Source organism: Myotis daubentonii, chromosome 12 (genome assembly GCF_963259705.1).
Source record: "Myotis daubentonii chromosome 12, mMyoDau2.1, whole genome shotgun sequence".
Taxonomy (NCBI): Eukaryota; Metazoa; Chordata; class Mammalia; order Chiroptera; family Vespertilionidae; genus Myotis; species Myotis daubentonii.
Window position 1 is genome coordinate 43572380 of NC_081851.1, and position 17527 is coordinate 43589906.

The 17527-nt window shown below is 40.2% G+C and overlaps 1 protein-coding gene across 3 annotated transcripts in view; it reads left to right on the forward strand.

Moving 5' to 3' along the window:
* Positions 1–17527, forward strand: part of WDPCP (WD repeat containing planar cell polarity effector) — a 272798-nt gene that overhangs the window by 179467 nt on the left and 75804 nt on the right. For all 3 annotated transcript variants that reach the window (XM_059659666.1, XM_059659667.1, XM_059659668.1), the window contains exon 14: positions 7141–7243. In XM_059659666.1, coding sequence (XP_059515649.1) covers positions 7141–7243 — 103 coding nt within the window. The remainder of the gene's footprint in view (positions 1–7140; positions 7244–17527) is intronic.

The following is a 17527-nucleotide window of genomic DNA, read 5'->3' on the forward strand; positions in this document are numbered from 1 at the left end:
AGATTGGAGAGGGTGCAGGCCAGGCTGAGAGACACCCCCACCCCCCGGCATGAATTTCGGGCACCGGGCCACTAGTGTGTGTGTGTGTGTATACTATATATATCCCATGTTCAAAGGCTGTTAAATCACATTGTTTACCCATATCTTCAGAAAAAAATCACTTCTGTCATGGTAAACAACCTGCTTCCCTATTTATAATGGTCTGGCCCTCTAGCAACTTCAGCATGAAATTATAACTAATTTGCCTACAAACATCAGATGGTCATAATAATCTGGCCACTCAGTGTATGTGTGTGTGTAATATATATATCTATCTTGATATATGTCTTGCATTAGACCCTAAAGACTCATGAGCTCTGTCAAACCAAGGGGCAAGGAATGACAGAGATACACTGTCTACCTAGCTAAGAACACATTCAGAAACAGGCATACCTTATTTTATTATACTTTGCTTTATTGCTTCCAGATACTATGTTTTATACAAACTGAAGGTTTGTGGCAATCTTGCATTGAGCAAGTCTATTTCACCATTTTCCCAACAGCATTTGCTCACTTCATGTCTCTGTGTCACATTTTGGTAGTTCTCTCAATATTTCAAACTTTTTCATCATCATTGCATTTGTTATTGTGATTTGTGATTTTTTTGTGGGCTTATTCATTTTATTTTCATTACAGTGTGATCTTTTATATAACTATTATAATTGTTCTGGGGCACCATGATCATTCCCATATATGACAGCAAACTTAATTGATAAATGTGGTGTGTATTCTAACAACTCTACCAACTGGTGATTACCTCGTCTTTCTTCCTCTCCTCAGGCCTCCCTATTTCTTGAAGCACAACAATATTGAAGTTAGGTCAATCAATAACCCTACAATGGCCTCTTAAGTGCTCAAGTGAAAGGAAGAGTTACACATCTTTAAATCAAAAGCTAGAAATGATTAAGCTTAGTGAGGAAGGCATATCAAAATCTGAAATAGGCTGTAAGCTAGGCCTCCTGCATCAAACAGCCATGTTGTGAATGCAAAGGAAAAGTTCTTGAAGGAAATTAAAGTGCTATTCCAGTGAACTCAGGGATGATAAGAAAGTGAAACAACCTTATTATTAATATAGAGAAAGTTTTAGTAGTCTCGATAAAAGATCAAATCAGTCACAACATTCCCTTAAGCTACAGCCTAAGTCAGAGCAAGGCCCTAAATTTCTTCAATTCTATGAAGGCTGAGAGAGGTGAGGAGCTGCAGAAGAAAATTTTTAAACTAGCAGAGGTTGATGCATGAAGGAAAGAAACCAACTCCATAACATAAAAATACAAGATGAAGCAGTAAGTGCTGATGTAGAAGCTGCAGCAGGTTATCCAGAAAAATTTTAAGATAATTAATGGTGGTGGCTACAGTAAACCCCAGATACTCAATGTAGACAAACAGCCTTATATTGGAAGAAGATGCCATCTAGGATTCTAATAGCTAGAGAGCAGAACTCAGTGTCTGTCTTTAAAGCTTCAAAGGACAGGCTGACTTGCTTATTAGGGGCTAATGCGGCTGGTAACTTAAGTTGAAGCCAGTGCTTATTGACCATTCCAGAAATCCTAGGGCCCTTAAGAATTATGCTGAACCTATCCCACCTATGCTCTATAAATGGGACAACAACGCCGAGGTGACAGCACATCTGTTTACAGCATGGCTTACTGAATACTTTAAGCCCACTGCTAAGACCTGCTGCTCAGAAAAAAAAAAAAAAGATTCCTTTCAAAATATTACTGTTTATTGACAATTCATATGGTCACCCAAGAGCTCTGATGGAGATATACAAGATTATTGCTATTTTCATACTGCTAACACAACATCAATTCTGCAGCCCATGAACCAAGGAGTAAATTTGATTTTCAAATCTTATTATTTAAAAAATATGTTTTGTAAGGTTATAGCTGCCATAGATGGTGATTCCTCTAATGTATTGGGGCAAAGTAACTTGAAAACCTGTGGAAATGATTCACCATTTTAGATGCCATTAAGAACATTCATGATTCAACTATCAAATATCAACCTTGCCCTAGCCAGTTAGCGCAGTGGTTAGAGCGTTGGCCCATGGACTGAGGTGTTGAAGGTTCAATTCCAGTCAAGGGCATGTAACCTTGGTTGCAGGCTGGATCCCCGGCCCCGGGTTGGGGTGTGAGCGGGAAGCAACCAATTGATGTGTGTCTCTCACATCTATGTTTCTCTCTCTCTGTGTCTCTCCCCCTCCCTTCCACTCTCCCTAAAAATCAATGGAAAAATATCATTGGGTGAGGATTAACAACAACAACAACAAAATGCCAACCTTAACAGAATTTTGGGAGAAGTTTATTTCAACCCTCACAGATGACCTTGCGGGGGTTCAAGACTTCAGTGCAGATATGGTAGAAATAGCAAGGGAAATAAAATTGGAAGTGGAGTCTTGAAGATATGACTGAATTGTTGCAATCTCATGCTAAAACTTGAATGGCTGAGGAGTTGCTTCTGATGAATGAGCAGAGAAAGTGGTTTCTTGAGATGGAATCTACTCCTGAAGATGCTGTGAAGAACGACAGCAAAGGGTTTAGAACAGTATTAAACTTGGTTGGCAAAGTAGCATCAGGGCTTGCGGGGATTGACTCCAGTTTTGAAAGAAGACTTACTGTGGATGAAACGCTCTCAAACAGCATCCAGTGTTACCGCGAAATCCTTCATGAAAGGAAGAGCCAATGGGTGCCGCAAACTTCATTGTTGTCCTGTCTCAGAAATTGCCACAGCCACTTCAGCCTTCAGTAACCACCACTCTGATCAGTGCCCATCAACATCAAGACCCTCCCTCCACCAGCAAAAAGATTACAACTCATGAAAACTCAGATAATGGTTAGCATTTCTTAGCAACAAAGTATTTTTTTAACTAAGGTGTGTACATCTTTTAGACATAATGCTGTTGTACACTTACTAGACTACAGTATAGTATGAACATAACTTTTATGTGCACTGAGAAACCAAATTTTGTGTGACTGGCTTTATTGCAATATTTACTTTATTGTGGTGGTCTGGAACCAGACCCTCAATATCTCTGAGCTGTGTCTGTGTATAATCAGGAGGCCTACAAGTATCACCAAGTAAATAGACTGTATAGTGTGTTCAAAACAGAAAGATTAAGAAATGAAAACCTTCATGGTATAGATATAATAACTTAAGAAGTGTTAAGGTTTACCTTCCTCAAATTAATGATCCAATTCCTTATCACAATTAAAAAATAAAGAGGAGTAATCATAGAATTGAGAAAGAATGCCAGAGTGAGAGAGAGAAAATGTTCCAGAAATAATTTGTGGACCACAGATCTTAGAACCAACACCTATATCACTACTACTAGCATGAGTAACTCACAAAGAAAAACCATTTTTATATGGGTATATGTCTTTTTCTTTGGTCTATATGTCTGCATACCAGTGTTATATAGTCTTAATGTTAACCAGAATAAATCTTAGATAGTCTTGACTTTGTTTTTAAATATGAAGTTAAAATCTACTTGTAAGTCCCATAAATACCTTGAAGGGATTTTGATTGGCATTCCACTGATTTTTACAGATTCATTGGGGTCAGAATTGATATCTTCATTATGTATAGTCTCCCAGCCATAAACGGATATGTTTGTTTGTTTTTTATTTATTTATTTATTTGTTTGTTTATTTACTAGGGGCCCGGTGCACGAAATTCGTGCAATGGGTGTGTGTGTGTGTGGAAGGGGGGAGTGTCCCTCAGCCTAGCCTGCCCCCTCTCACATACTGGAAAGCCCTCAGGCGTTGACCCCCATCACCCTCCAATCGCAGGATCGGCCCCTTGCCCAGGCCTGACGCCTCTGGCCTAGGCGTCCGGCCCGGGCAGCGGGGACCTGCAGTGGCAGCGGGGGGTGCCACGATCGTGCGGGCTCTGCCCCTGCCCCTGCAGGAAGCCTCTGGCTGAGCGGCCCCGCGATCGTGGGCTTCGCTTTAGGCCCAGGCAAGGGACCCGTAGCTCCTGGGACTGCCAGCTTCAACCGTGCCCAGCTCCCATCGCTGGCTCCACCCCTACTTCCTGCTATCACTGGCCAGGGCGGCAAAGGCACCTGATTCTCTGATCATGGCTGGGGGGCAGGGCAAAGGCGGCCCCAGGGCCGCCTTTGCCCTGCCCCCCAGCTCTTAGCTCCCCCCTGGGTTTCCAATCACTGTCAGTGGCAGGGGGCTTCTTCCTGCTTTCCCTTTCACCTCCCTGCATTGTGCCTACATATGCAAATTAACCGCCATCTTGTTGGCAGTTAACTGCCAATCTTAGTTGGCAGTTAATTTGCATATAGCCCTGATTAGCCAATGAAAAGGGTATCGTCGTACGCCAATTACCATTTTTCTCTTTTATTAGTATAGATTGCTTAAAGTATTACAAAGAGTATTACATATGTCTCCTTTTTTCCCCCGCCCTTGACAATACCCTGGCTTCCCCTACCCCCCAGTGTCTTATGTCCATTGGTTATGCTTATATGCATGCATACAAGTCCTTCGGTTGATCTTTTACCCCTCCCCTCCTGCCCCCCAACCCTCCCCGGCCTTCCCGCTGTATATGTCTCTATTTTAATCAGGTGTTTATGTCACTCAGTAATGGTTGATAATTTCTTCTCAAATGTATTACATATCTTTTGCTTATTTTCAGCTAAGAATCACATAGAAATATTGCCAATGAGAAAAATAGAAAAAAGCCACCTAACTTATTTTATAAGTGTAGTAACCTTGATAACAGCTAAGGGATTGTTAGCAGTGAAACTCAAGTAAAGTCATAGACTTTTATTAATTATGAAATAGATGCAAAAGTTTTAAATGCAATACTAGCAAATTGAATACAGTGGCATATTTTAAATTATTATTTTCTTCATTGAATATAGGGACCTATTTGAAAGTATCATGATACTCTGGATTGGTGTATATTTGCATTGCTTCCAATTTTTCATTGTTATATAAGTTTTGCTCTCATCACCAATCTTGGACATATAGTGTCACATCATTTCCTTAGGAAGATTTCCCAACAGTGTATGTAAGCAGATTTTAAATTATGATATGTTGTTAAAATGTGGAATCAGCAGTGTTTTTCTATAAAGGACCAGATAGCAAATATTGCAGGCTATGGGACAAGAGGAAAAATTGAAGTTTATTATATATATGTATATATAACAAGAAAATAAATTTCCATAAATCTTTACTGATAAAATTAAAATATAATAATTGAGTACAGCCGAAGCTGGTTTGGCTCAGTGGATAGAGCGCCGGCCTGCGGACTGAAAGGTCCCAGGTTCGATTCCGGTCAAGGGCATATACCTGGGTTGCGGGCACATCCCCAGTGGGGGATGTGCAGGAGGCAGCTGATCAATGTTTCTCTCTCTCATCGATGTTTGTAACTCTCTATCTCTCTCCCTTCCTCTCTGTGAAAAATCAATAAAATATATTTAAAAAAAATAATTGAGTACAGTTTACAAGTCTATGAATGTGAATAATGGAATTTGGTGGGGATAACATTTCAATTAGGGTTGAAAGTCAGTGTTCTTTATTATCAAAATCTATTGCAAATGTTCATCTGTTAATGCTCATCTGTGATGAAGTTTTACATATTTCACCTTTACAAATTTCTTTCTTCAAAGATAGGAATTGCCATATGTTGATATCAATCTATGAGAGGTCATTTTTAGAATTCTATTAGCTAAAGACTCACCTACCTTTTAGCCTGTCATTACATTGCACATTAATCACTTCCAATTAAAGTTCTTCAATCACACTGTTAAGTAGATTTTGGAATATGGACATTTCTTTGCACTTGTATCAAGGCTGAGAAACTCTGCTGTGGATTAAAATTGGAAAGTATGTTGCTGGGAATTTGTGTAGAAATGGAGATCTCAGGTCTTTTTTTTTTTTTTTTTTTTTAGCTTTTGACAGTGCAGGAAATGTACCATAGCCTGACATTACTTTTAAGTCAAACAATGTTAGTTCTCATTGAAACTTTATCCCTGTATTAGGTTTCACATATAAGTAGTTTTGCCTTATAGTTTTAGGTTGAAACATTTTCAAGTCTATAGCATAAGCTAATTTGAAAGCCATTCAGAATTAAATAAGAGCACAGTTCTTCAACCATTTAAAAATGTAAACATCATTCTTAAGGACTGTACAAAAGGCAGGCTATATTTAGCCCATAGGCCATAGTGTATGAACCCCTGCTGCATAAATTCTTACATTCCCAGTAAATATTATAAGTGCTGATCTCCCCACAAACCTTGCAAACAGTAAATATTAACTTTAAAGTTTAATTTGAAATTAAATTTTTTTGATTTGTATTTGAGTATTAATACAGTGAAATGTTTTTCATGATTATAGGTTATTTATATTTCATTGTAAACTGACTGCTCATATTCTTTTTCCATTTTTATTGCAGTAAAATTATCGCTCCAATAATCATTCTGTGTAACAAAAATGTTCTAAGTCCATCCAGTACTCCTTTAATATTGAAAGACCTGCCATTGCCTAGTATAACTTTTATTTATCCTTCAAGACTCAGATCAAGGATCAATTCCTTCTCTTTCGCTTCATAGCACTTTAATTCTTTAACTGTTGCTTACAGTGGTCTCCCCACTGGGCTCAGAGCTTCTTGAAACCGGGTATTGTAATTGAGCTGTGTACTCCAAAAACCGCTGGCAGTTAGGAGGCAATGATTTGTTGACGGAATGAGTTCAAATAGTAGTAGTAATAATCTTAACAAAGTAATATGTGTTAGACACATAAATATCAGAGACAAATTTGGTACTAGTATTCCAAACAACTGAATTTTGAAGAAGCTGAGGTTTTTCATTAAAATCTCCCCACAGGGAAAACAGTAATTAAGATTTCTATTCCCTAACAAAACTGAGTATGTCAAACATTTGATTTAAAGATTTAAAATAACTTGTATAAGTAATTGCCATTAGTTATAGCTATAATCTCCATTTCAAGAAAATTAAAATACAAAAAAAGAATATTCATACGCCATGTCTGCTTTGTAATCTGAACAATAAATTCTTCCTTTCAAAATCTCCTTTGTAACTTAACCAACATTCATTTTGGATTAATCTTTTATTTTGCTTTCTTTCCAAAGGACATCCATTACCTTGCACTAGATAAGGGTGAATTGGCACTAGCTGAAGTGGCAAGAAAAAGAGCTCGAGACATTGATGCAGAATCAATAACCTCTGGAGTAGGTAAGAATTCATGCTGGGGGTTTTTTAAAGTGCTTTTTGTTTTAATCAATACTTATTCAGTATCATTTCTGTTTATGTTTGTAGGTCATGGTTGGTTAATTTGAATTACTTTCTTTGTAAAGATAGTGTCTTTAAAAAAACAAAACAATTAAGCCTGGCTAAGTAGTACAATATAAATATGTAAGTTGGAATTGTGTTAATATGAAAATTGATGATCAGCGATTAATCACCATTTAGCAAAAAGTAAAAAGGACTTTGTTCTCTTCATATGATTTTGAGAGAAACAGAGTTTATTATCAGCTGTTCCTGGCCCAACACAGGAATTTATATAATCCTTTATTTATACACATAGGCATGTCATATCTCAAAAGAATTCTCCCCTGTATCAGACAAAGTACTTCATATGGGATTTTTCTTAGAAATTCCTAGAGTCATTTTACAATGTAGTCTTCCAAAGAGAACAAATAAAAAGCCTAACTTGAATCTAAAGGTTCATTCAAAACTTCATAACATAGAAAAGTGATAGTTTTTATTTATTATTTTTTTAATTAAATCTTTATTGTTCTGATTATTACAGTTGTTCCTCTTTTTCCCCCCCATAGCTCTCCTCCACCCAGTTCCCACTGTCCTTATCCATAGGTGTATGATTTTTGTCCAGTCTCTTCCTGCATCCCCCACACCCCTTTCCCCCCAAGAATTGTCAGTCCATTCCCTTTCCATGCCCCTGGTTCTATTATATTCACCAGTTTACTCTGTTCATCAGATTTTTTATTCACTTGATTTTTAGATTCACTTATTGATAGATATGTATTTGCTGTTCATAATTTTTATCTTTACCTTTTTCTTCTTCCTCTTCTTAAAGAATACCTTTCAGCATTTATATAATGCTGGTTTGGTGGTGATGAACTCCTTTAGCTTTTTCTTATCTGTGAAACTCTTTATCTGGCCTTCAATTCTGAATGATAGCTTTGCTGGGTAAAGTAATCGTAGGTTCTTGGTATTCATCACTTTGAATATTTCTTGCCACTCCCTTCTGGCCTGCAAAGTGTCTGTTGAGAAATCAGCTGACAGTCGTATGGGTACTCCCTTGTATGTAACTGAGTTTCTTTCTCTTGCTGTTTTTAAGATTCTCTCTTTGTCTTTTGCTCTTGGCATTTTAATTATGATGTGTCTTGGTGTGGGCCTCTTTGGATTCCTTTTGTTTGGGGTTCTCTGCACTTCCTGGACTTGTAAGTCTATTTCTTTCACCAGGTAGGGGAAGTTTTCTGTCATTATTTCTTCACGTAGGTTTTCAATATCTTGCTCTCTCCCTTCTTCTGGCACCCCTATAATTCGGATGTTGGTACGCTTGAAGTTGTCCCAGAGGCTCTGCAACAGGGCGGAGCAAGCAGCTATGGCTGATCCTCAGCCCTGCCCTAAGGGGTCCCGCGTCTCAGTGTCCCGGTAATTGCTGCAGGCACCTCTGAGGGAAAGCCGCCCTCAAGTTCCGAGTTCTGCCTGCTGCCAGACAGTCCAGTTTCTCCCCGTATGAGTCCTGGGTCCCCAGAGACTTCCCGGAACTGGAGTTCAGAGTAGTGGGGAGCTTGTGACTCCCTCCCGATTCAAAAAGACAGTCGCGTCCTCAGGTGCCAGCCCCTTTCCCAGTGCGCTCTAGCCTCCGTACCTCTGCACTTTACTTCCGCAGCTCCTCTGAGTCTCAGTGTGCTTTTCTCTTTCCTTCTAGTTGTAGAATTTCCAATCATCCAGCCTTTCTGTAGTTCTGGATGATGTCCGTTTTGTCTTTTCGTTGTATTTTGAAGTTGTTGTGGGAGGCAGCAATTTCCAATGTTTACCTATGCCGCCATCTTGGTTTCTCCTCTTTTATTATTATTTTTTTAATCTTTAAATTCTTTATTAGTTAAGGAATTACAAATGTGTCATCATCCCCCCCCATTAAACCCCATCCTCCCCCGCCCCACTCATGCTCTCATCCCCCTGTTGTCCATGGCCATTGGTTTGGCTTATATGCATGCATACAAGTCCTTTGGTTGATCTCTTCCCCTTACCCCCACCCTCCCCTACTTTCCCTCTGGGGATTAATAGTCTGATTGCTGTTTCTCTGTCTTTGGATCTGTTCCTGTTCATCAGTCTATGTTGTTCTCTATAGTCCACAAATGAGTGAGATCATGTGGTATTTATCTTTCTCTGACTGGCTTATTTCACTTAGCATAATGCTCTCCAGTTCCATCCCAGCTGTTGCAAAAGGCAAGAGTTCCTTCTTTTTTACCGCAGCATAGTATTCCATTGTATAGATGTACCACAGTTTTTTAATCCACTCATCTGCTGATGGGCACTTAGGCTGTTTCCAAATTTTAGCTATGGTGAATTGTGCTGCTATGAACATAGGGGTGCATATATCCTTTCTGATTGGTGTTTCTGGCTTCTTGGGATATATTCCTAGAAGTGGGATCACTGGGTCAGATGGGAGTTCCATTTTTAGTTTTTTTGAGGAAGCTCCATACTGTTCTCCATGGTGGCTGCACCAGTCTGCATTCCCACCAGCAGTGCACCAGGGTTCCTTTTTCTCCACATCCTTTCCAATACTTGTTGTTTGTTGATTTGTTGATGATAGCCATTCTGACAGGTGTGAGATGATACCGCATTGTTTTGATTTGCATCTCTCGTATAATTAGTGACTTTCAGCATGTTTTCACATGTCTTTCGGCCTTCTGTATGGCCTCTTTCGAAAAGTATCTAGTTCCGTTGCCCATTTTTTGATTGGATTGTTTATTTTCCTATTGTTAAGTTTCATGAGTTCCCTGTAAATGTTGGAGATTAAACCCTTATCAGTGATATCATTGGCAAATATGTTCTCCCATGCAGTGGATCTTCTTGTTGTTTTGTTGATGGTTTCCTTTGCTGTGCAAAAGCTTTTTATTTTAATGTAGTCCCATTTGTTTATTTTCTCTTTAGTTTCCATTGCCCTAGGAGCATTATCAGAGAAGAAATTCCTTCGGCATATGTTTGCAATTTCACTGCCTGTGGATTCCTCTAGTATTTTTATGGTTTCCCGTCTTACGTTTAAGTCTTTTATCCATTTTGAGTTTATTTTTATGTATGGTGTGAGTTGGTGGTCTAGTTTCATTTTCTTGCATGTATCTGTCCAATTTTCCCAACACCATTTATTGAAGAGACTGTCTTGACTCCATTGTATGCTCTTGCCTCCTTTGTCAAATATTAATTGGGCATAGTGCTTTGGGTCAATTTCTGGGTTCTCTATTCTATTCCATTGATCTATATGTCTGTTCTTGTGCCAGTACCAAGCTGTTTTAAGAACAGTGGCTTTGTAATATAGTTTAATATCTGGTATTGAGATCCCACCTACTTTGTTCTTCTCAGGATTGCTGCAGCTATTCAAGGTCTTTTTTTATTCAGATGAATTTTTGGAACGTTCATTCTAGATCTGTGAAATATGCCGTTGGTAATTTAATGGGGATTGCATTGAATCTGTAGATTGCTTTGGGTAATATGGAAATTTTGATGATGTTGATTCTACCAATCCATGAACACGGTATGTTCTTCCATCTGTTTATGTCTTCCTCAATCTCTTTTTTCAGTGCCCTGTAGTTTTTCGCATATAAGTCTTTTACCTCCTTAGTTAAGTTTATTCCTAGGTAACCTAATTTTTTTGGTGCAATGGTAAATGGGATTGCTCTTTTAGTCTCCCTTCCTGTAAGTTCACTATTGGTGTAAAGAAATGTCTTAGATTTCTTGGCATTAATTTTGTATCCTGCTACATTGCCGAATTCATTTATTAAGTCTAATAATTTTTTGATGGAGTCTTTAGGATTTTCTATGTACAGTATCATGTCATCTGCAAATAAGGACAGTTTTACTTCTTCTTTTCCAATTTGGATGCCTTTTATTTCTTCTTCTTGTCTGATAGCAATGGCTAGTACTTCCAGTACTATGTTGAACAGCAGTGGTGAGAGGGGGCATCCCTGTCTTGTTCCTGTTCTCAAGGGAAATGGTTTTAGTTTTTGCCCATTGAGTATGATGTTGGCTGTGGGTTTGTCATATATGGCTTTTATTACGTTGAGGTATGATCCTTCTATTCCTACCTTGCTGAGAGTTTTTATCAAGAAAGGGTGTTGAATTTGGTCGAAAGCTTTTTCTGCATCAATTGATATGACTGTGGTTTTTATCTCTCAATTTGTTTATGTGATGAATCACAGTTATTGATTTGCGGATATTGTACCATCCTTGCATCCCTGGGATGAATCCTACTTGGTCATGGTGTATGATCTTTCTGATGTATTGCTGGATCCGATTTGCTAGAATTTTGTTGAGTATTTTGGCATCTGTGTTCATGAGGGATATTGGCCTATAATTCTCTTTCATTGTGTTGTCTCTATCTGGTTTTGGTATTAGGGTGATGCTGGCTTCACAGAATGAGCCGCGAAGTGTTCCTTCTTCTTGAATTTTTGGAATAGTCTGAGGAGAATATGTTTTAGTTCTTCCTTGAATGTTTGGTAAAACTCCCCTGTGAAGCCGTCTGGCCCCAGGCTTTTGTTTGCTGGGAGCTTTTTTTTTTTTTTTTTTAAGTGAATTTTATTTTATTTTTTTTAAATTAAATCTTTATTGTTCATATTATTACATTTGTTACTCTTTTTTCCCCCCCATAACTCCCCTCCTCCCAGTTCCCGCCCCACCCTCCGCCCTCACTCCCCACCCACTGACCTCATCCATAGGTGCACGATTTTTGTCCAGTCTCTTCCTGAATCTCCCACACCCCTTTCCCCCCCCAAGAATAGTCAGTCCATTCCCTTTCTATGTCCCTGATTCTATTATAATCACTAGTTCATTCTGTTCATCAGATTATTTATTCACTTGATTCACTTGATTCTTAGATTCACTTGTTGATAGATGCATATTTATTGTTCATAATTTGTATCTTTACCTTTTTCTTCCTCTTCCTCTTCCTCTTCTTAAAGGATACCTTTCAGCATTTCATATAATCCTGGTTTGGTGGTGATGAACTCCTTTAGCTTTTCCTTATCTGTGAAGCTCTTTATCTGACCTTCAATTCTGAATGATAGCTTTGCTGGATAAAGTAATCTTGGTTGTAGGTTCTTGGTATTCATCACTTTGAATATTTCTTGCCATTCCCTTCTGGCCTGCAAAGTGTCTGTTGAGAAATCAGCTGACAGTCGTATGGGTATTCCCTTGTAGGTAACTGGGTTTCTTTCTCTTGCTGCTTTTAAGATTCTCTCTTTGTCTTTTGCTCTTGGCATTTTAATTATGATGTGTCTTGGTGTGGTCCTCTTTGGATTCCTTTTGTTTGGGGTTCTCCGCGCTTCTTGGACCTGTAAGTCCATTTCTTTCACCAGGTGGGGGAAGTTTTCTGTCATTATTTCTTCAAATAGGTTTTCAATATCTTGCTCTCTCTCATCTTCTGGCACCCCTATAATTCTGATGTTGGTACGCTTGAAGCTGTCCCAGAGGCTCCTTACACTCTCCTCGCATTTTTGGATTCTTTTTTCATTTTGCTTTTCCCATTGGGTGTTTTTTGCTTCCTCGCATTTCAAATCATTGACTTGATTCTTGCGCTCCTCTGGTCTGCTGTCGGGAGTCTGTATAATATTCGTTATTTCAGTCCGTGTATGCTTAATTTCTAGTTGGTTCCCCAATATAATATCGAGGGTCTCATTAGTTTTCTTGTAGATCTCATTAAGTTTATCGGCGGCTTCTAAACAGTTCTTGAGAGACCTTAAAAGTGTGGTTCTGAACTCAATATCCTCCATTGACAATTTTGTCCTGTTTCTTTGTCTCCACATTTTGTTATGCTTCCTTGGTGCACCCCCTAGTGGTCTTTGTTCGCAGTCTTATAGTTAAACCTTGATTGTTGTAGCTAATCCCAGGGAGGGTTTGACCTCCAGGCCAAGTGGCTATGAGAATCAGCTGTGTCAGCAGTGAGAGAACTTCTGTCCTCTAGGGAGGTGCTAATCTAGCCTTTGCCTGAGGCTATCCGGCAAATGGTTCTGCGCTGGGCTGGGGCGGGTCGCACAGGATCAACAGGGTGGGCTGGAGAGAGCAGTTATGGCGGCTCTCAGTCCTGTCCCAAGGGGCTCTGCCTCTCTGAGTCCCAGAACCCGCTGCAAAGCTGGGAGAGAAAGCTGCACTCGCTCTGACCGAAGCCAGACAGACCCGCTTCTCCCGTTTGAGTCTGGGTCCCTAAAGACTCCCCTGTATCTGGAGCTCAGAGTCTGCTACTCCCTCCCGATTGAAAACAACAACCGCGCCCTCCGCCGCCAGCCCGCTCTGCGCACTCCGCACCTCAGAATTTGACTTCAGCACTGCGCCTCCTCTGAGTGTCCGTATGCATTTCTCTTTCTCCTAGTTGTAGGACTTCCACTCAGCCAGCATTCCTGTGGTTCTGGGTGATGTCCCTTCCGTCTTTTAGTTTTACTTTTGAAGTAGTTGTTCAAAGCAGCAAACTCCGGCGTTAACCTATGCCGCCATCTTGGTTCTCCCCTGCTGGGAGCTTTTTGATGACTGCTTCAATTTCTTCCATCGTTATTGGCCTGTTGCGATTTTTAGAATCCTCTGGGTTGAGTTTTGGAAGATTGTATTTTTCTAGGAATATGTCCATTTCCTCCAGATTGTCTAGTTTGTTAGAGTTGTTCATAGTATTTTTTAACAATTCTTTGAATTTCTGAGGGGTCTGTTATTTCGCCTCTTTAATTTCTGATTTTATTTGAGTCCTCTCTCTTTGCTTCTTGGTGAGCCTGGCTAGAGGCTCATCAAGCTTGTTTATCCTTTCAAGGAACCAGCTCCTGCTTTCATTGATCTTTTATATTGTTTTTTTGGTCTCTATGTCATTTATTTCTGCTCTGATCTTTATTATCTCCTTTCTTCTGCTCACTCTGGGCTGTTTTTGTTGTTCTCTTTCTAATTCTTTGAGTTGTAGAGTTAAATGATTTACTATCATTTTTTCTTGTTTTTTTGAGGTAGGCCTATAGTGCTATAAACTTCCCTCTCAGGACTGCTTTCATTGTGTCCCATAGATTTGGGGTTGTTGTACTGTTATTGTCATTAGTTTCCAGGGTGTTTTTAATTTCTACTTTGATCTCACTGGTAACCCAATCATTGTTTAGTAACATGCTATTCAGCTTCCAAATGTTTGAGTTTTTTGGATTGTTTTTATTGTGGTTTATTTCTAATATTATGCCCTTGTGATCTGAGAAGATGCTTGGTATGATTTCAATCTTCTTGTATTTGGGGAGACTTTGCTTGTGACCCAATATGTGGTCTATTTTTTAAAATGCCCCATGTGCACTTGAGAAGAAGGTATATTCTGTGGCTTTGGGGTGAAATGTTCTGAAGATGTCAATTAAGTCCATCTGATCTAGTGAGTCATTTAGGATTGCTGTTTCTTTGCTGATTTTTTGTCTAGAGGATTTATCCAGTGATGTTAGTGGTGTGTTTAAGTCCCCTACTATGATTGTGTTGTTGATCTCTCCCTTGTTATTTTCCAGGAGGTTTTTTATGTATTTGGGTGCTCCTGCATTGGGTGCATATATGTTTATAAGGGTTATATCCTCTTGTTGTATCAATCCCTTTAATCTTATGAAGTGGCCTTCCTTATCTCTTGTTATGGCCTTCACTTTGAGGTCTATTTTGTCAGATATAAATATTGCTACCTCAGCTTTTTTTTTTTTTTTTCATTTCCATTTGCCTGAAAGATATTTTTCCATCCCTTCACTTTCAGTCTGTGTGAGTCCCTTTTTCTGAGGTGGGTCTCTTGTAGACAGTATATATATGGGTCATGTCTTTTATCCATTCAGCCATTCGATGTCTTTTGATTGGAGCATTTAGTCCGTTTACATTTAAAATTATTATTGAAAGATACTTGCTTATAGTCATTTCTATTTTTGTGCCTGTTTTCCTTCTTACCTTTATATTTCTTCTTTTTACAGCATTCCCTTTAGCATTTCTTGCATTCCTGGCTTGGTAGTGATAAACTCCCTTAGCCTTTTTTTGTCTGCAAAGCTCCTGATTTCCCCTTCAATTTTGATTGATAGTCTTGCTGGATATAGTATGCTTGGATTCAGTCCTTTGCTTTGCAACACTTTGTATACCTCCTTCCATTCCCTTCTAGCTTGATGTGTTTCTGTTGAGAAATCATTTGATAATCTGATGGGGGATCCTTTGTAGGTGACTCTCTGTCTCTCTCTGTCTTGTACATTTGCCATCACTATTATGACATGTCTTGGTGTGGGTCTTTTGGGGTTCATCTTGCTTGGGACTCTCTGTACTTGTGTAACTTTTTTCTTCCCCACATCTGGGAAGTTTTCTGTCATTATTTCTTCAAATAGATTTTATAATCCTTGCTGCTCCTCTTGTCCTGGCAGCCCTATTATGCATATGTTACTTCATTTCATGTTGTCCCAAAGCTCCCTTAGTCTCTCCTCCTGCTTTTTAATTTTTTCCTTTAGTTGCTGTTCAGATTGAGCTTATTTCTCTACCTTATCTTCTAACTCACTAATTCAGTCTTCTGCTGCTTCTAGTCTGCTGTTGAAACCTTCCATGGTGTTTTTGATTGTAGCTATATCACTTTTCATTTCTTCCTGATTCTTGCATAGGTTGTTGATTTTCTCATCCATCCTGTGAATGAATTGTATAACCATTACTCTGAATTCTTTTTCTGTCATGTTGCATGCTTCAATTTCATTAATTTCCTTTCTTGGCGACTCCTCATTTTCTTTCCTCTGGGTGTTGTGTCGTTTTTTCATTCTGATCATCTCCCGATGGTTCAAACGTAGAGTTGCGTGGGCCTGGGCCGTATGCAGTGGGAGCCTCACACCACCCTAGTGTCACTGAAGAGCTCTGACACTAAGACGTGTGGTTGTTGTGGGTTGGTGGGAACCAGGCTCACTCAGAGTCAGTGTTGCCAGCGCTCAATGTGGCCTCGTGTGCGCCCTTAGAATCAGGGACCCTGCCTGCACCGTGCTGAAACAGAGACCCCCCCCTGGAGTGTGTTGAAAATCAGAGCCCCCTAGCGTGCGCCAGGAGTCAGAGTTCCCCAAGAATCCAGTATCAGAGTGTCTGTTGCTTCACGCGACCTCGCATTGAGAATCAGGTTCCCTGTGTGCCCATGCACCAAGAATTGGAGTCACTGGCTCTTAGTATGAATGCACAGGGAATCAGGGATCCCAGGCGCAGGTGATAAGAAACACAGTCAAGTCACTGGTGCTTGGTGCTGCCTCCTGCCCAGAGAATTGGGATCCCTGGGCCCGCACTACGTGGGTCAAATTCCTGGTGTTCACGTGTTAGCCTCCAGGCCAGGGCTCCTGTAGCCGGCACTGCGCGGGACTAGTTCCAAGGTGCTCGCGCACTTCCAGGCTAAAGTTCCTGTAGCAGCACTGAGGCCTGGGCAAGGGGTGGGTCTATCAGTTACTATGGCGCTGCCCGTGAGCCTGCGGGGAGGGGGATGGGCTCTGTTACTCATGGATCTGCCACGGGGATTTCTGGACTTTTGGTGTCCGTGTGTCTGTAGCTGTGGTCACAGGTCTCTATCCCCAGTGGCTGCAGGGTCCTGGTATGCGTCTGAGATCAGACTGGGTGGTGCTGAGGCCAGGATCCTAGTTTCGAGCAGCTCTGTTTCTCAAGATGGCGTGGTCACTGTGCCCATGCTGGCCGCCCAGGAGTGTCCGCGCTGGGAGTGGGGCTCCACCATCTAAGAGTGCCCAGTTTATCAGCCCCTTAAAAGACCTGCAGAATCTATCTGTCCCTAGCTCATACACACACACACTACACACGTTCACACACTCTCTCCCTCCCTACCTTCCTGCCAGTCACCATTTTTTCGTCTCCCGAAAAGTGATAGTTTTTAAAAACTATTATAATATCAAAGTCCTGATCTCTAGATACCCCAATTCATATTCTTGTATTTCCTATTCCTGGGTTAGGCAAAGCACCCTCAGAACTGTAACAGATTTCATTTCTTTGTGGAATTTCTGCAAAGTTCCTCTCCATTGATAGGTCATCTTGTGCTTTTTTTTTGGAATGCTGTTGCAGGAAAAGGGAGCACTTTTTAGCTTCTGTCTAACATCACCACCAGCCATCCCGGCCTTCAAGGTGATACTGACGGGCTCAAAGCCATTACCACCAGGGTAGCTATAAACTTCAATACCAAAGCTGACAATTGCTTACCAGAAAGATGATTCCAGTCTACCCTAACTCTGAAGGGGTTCCAGATTGATGCATAAACCACTTTCAAAATCTCTATTCCTAATCAATAAG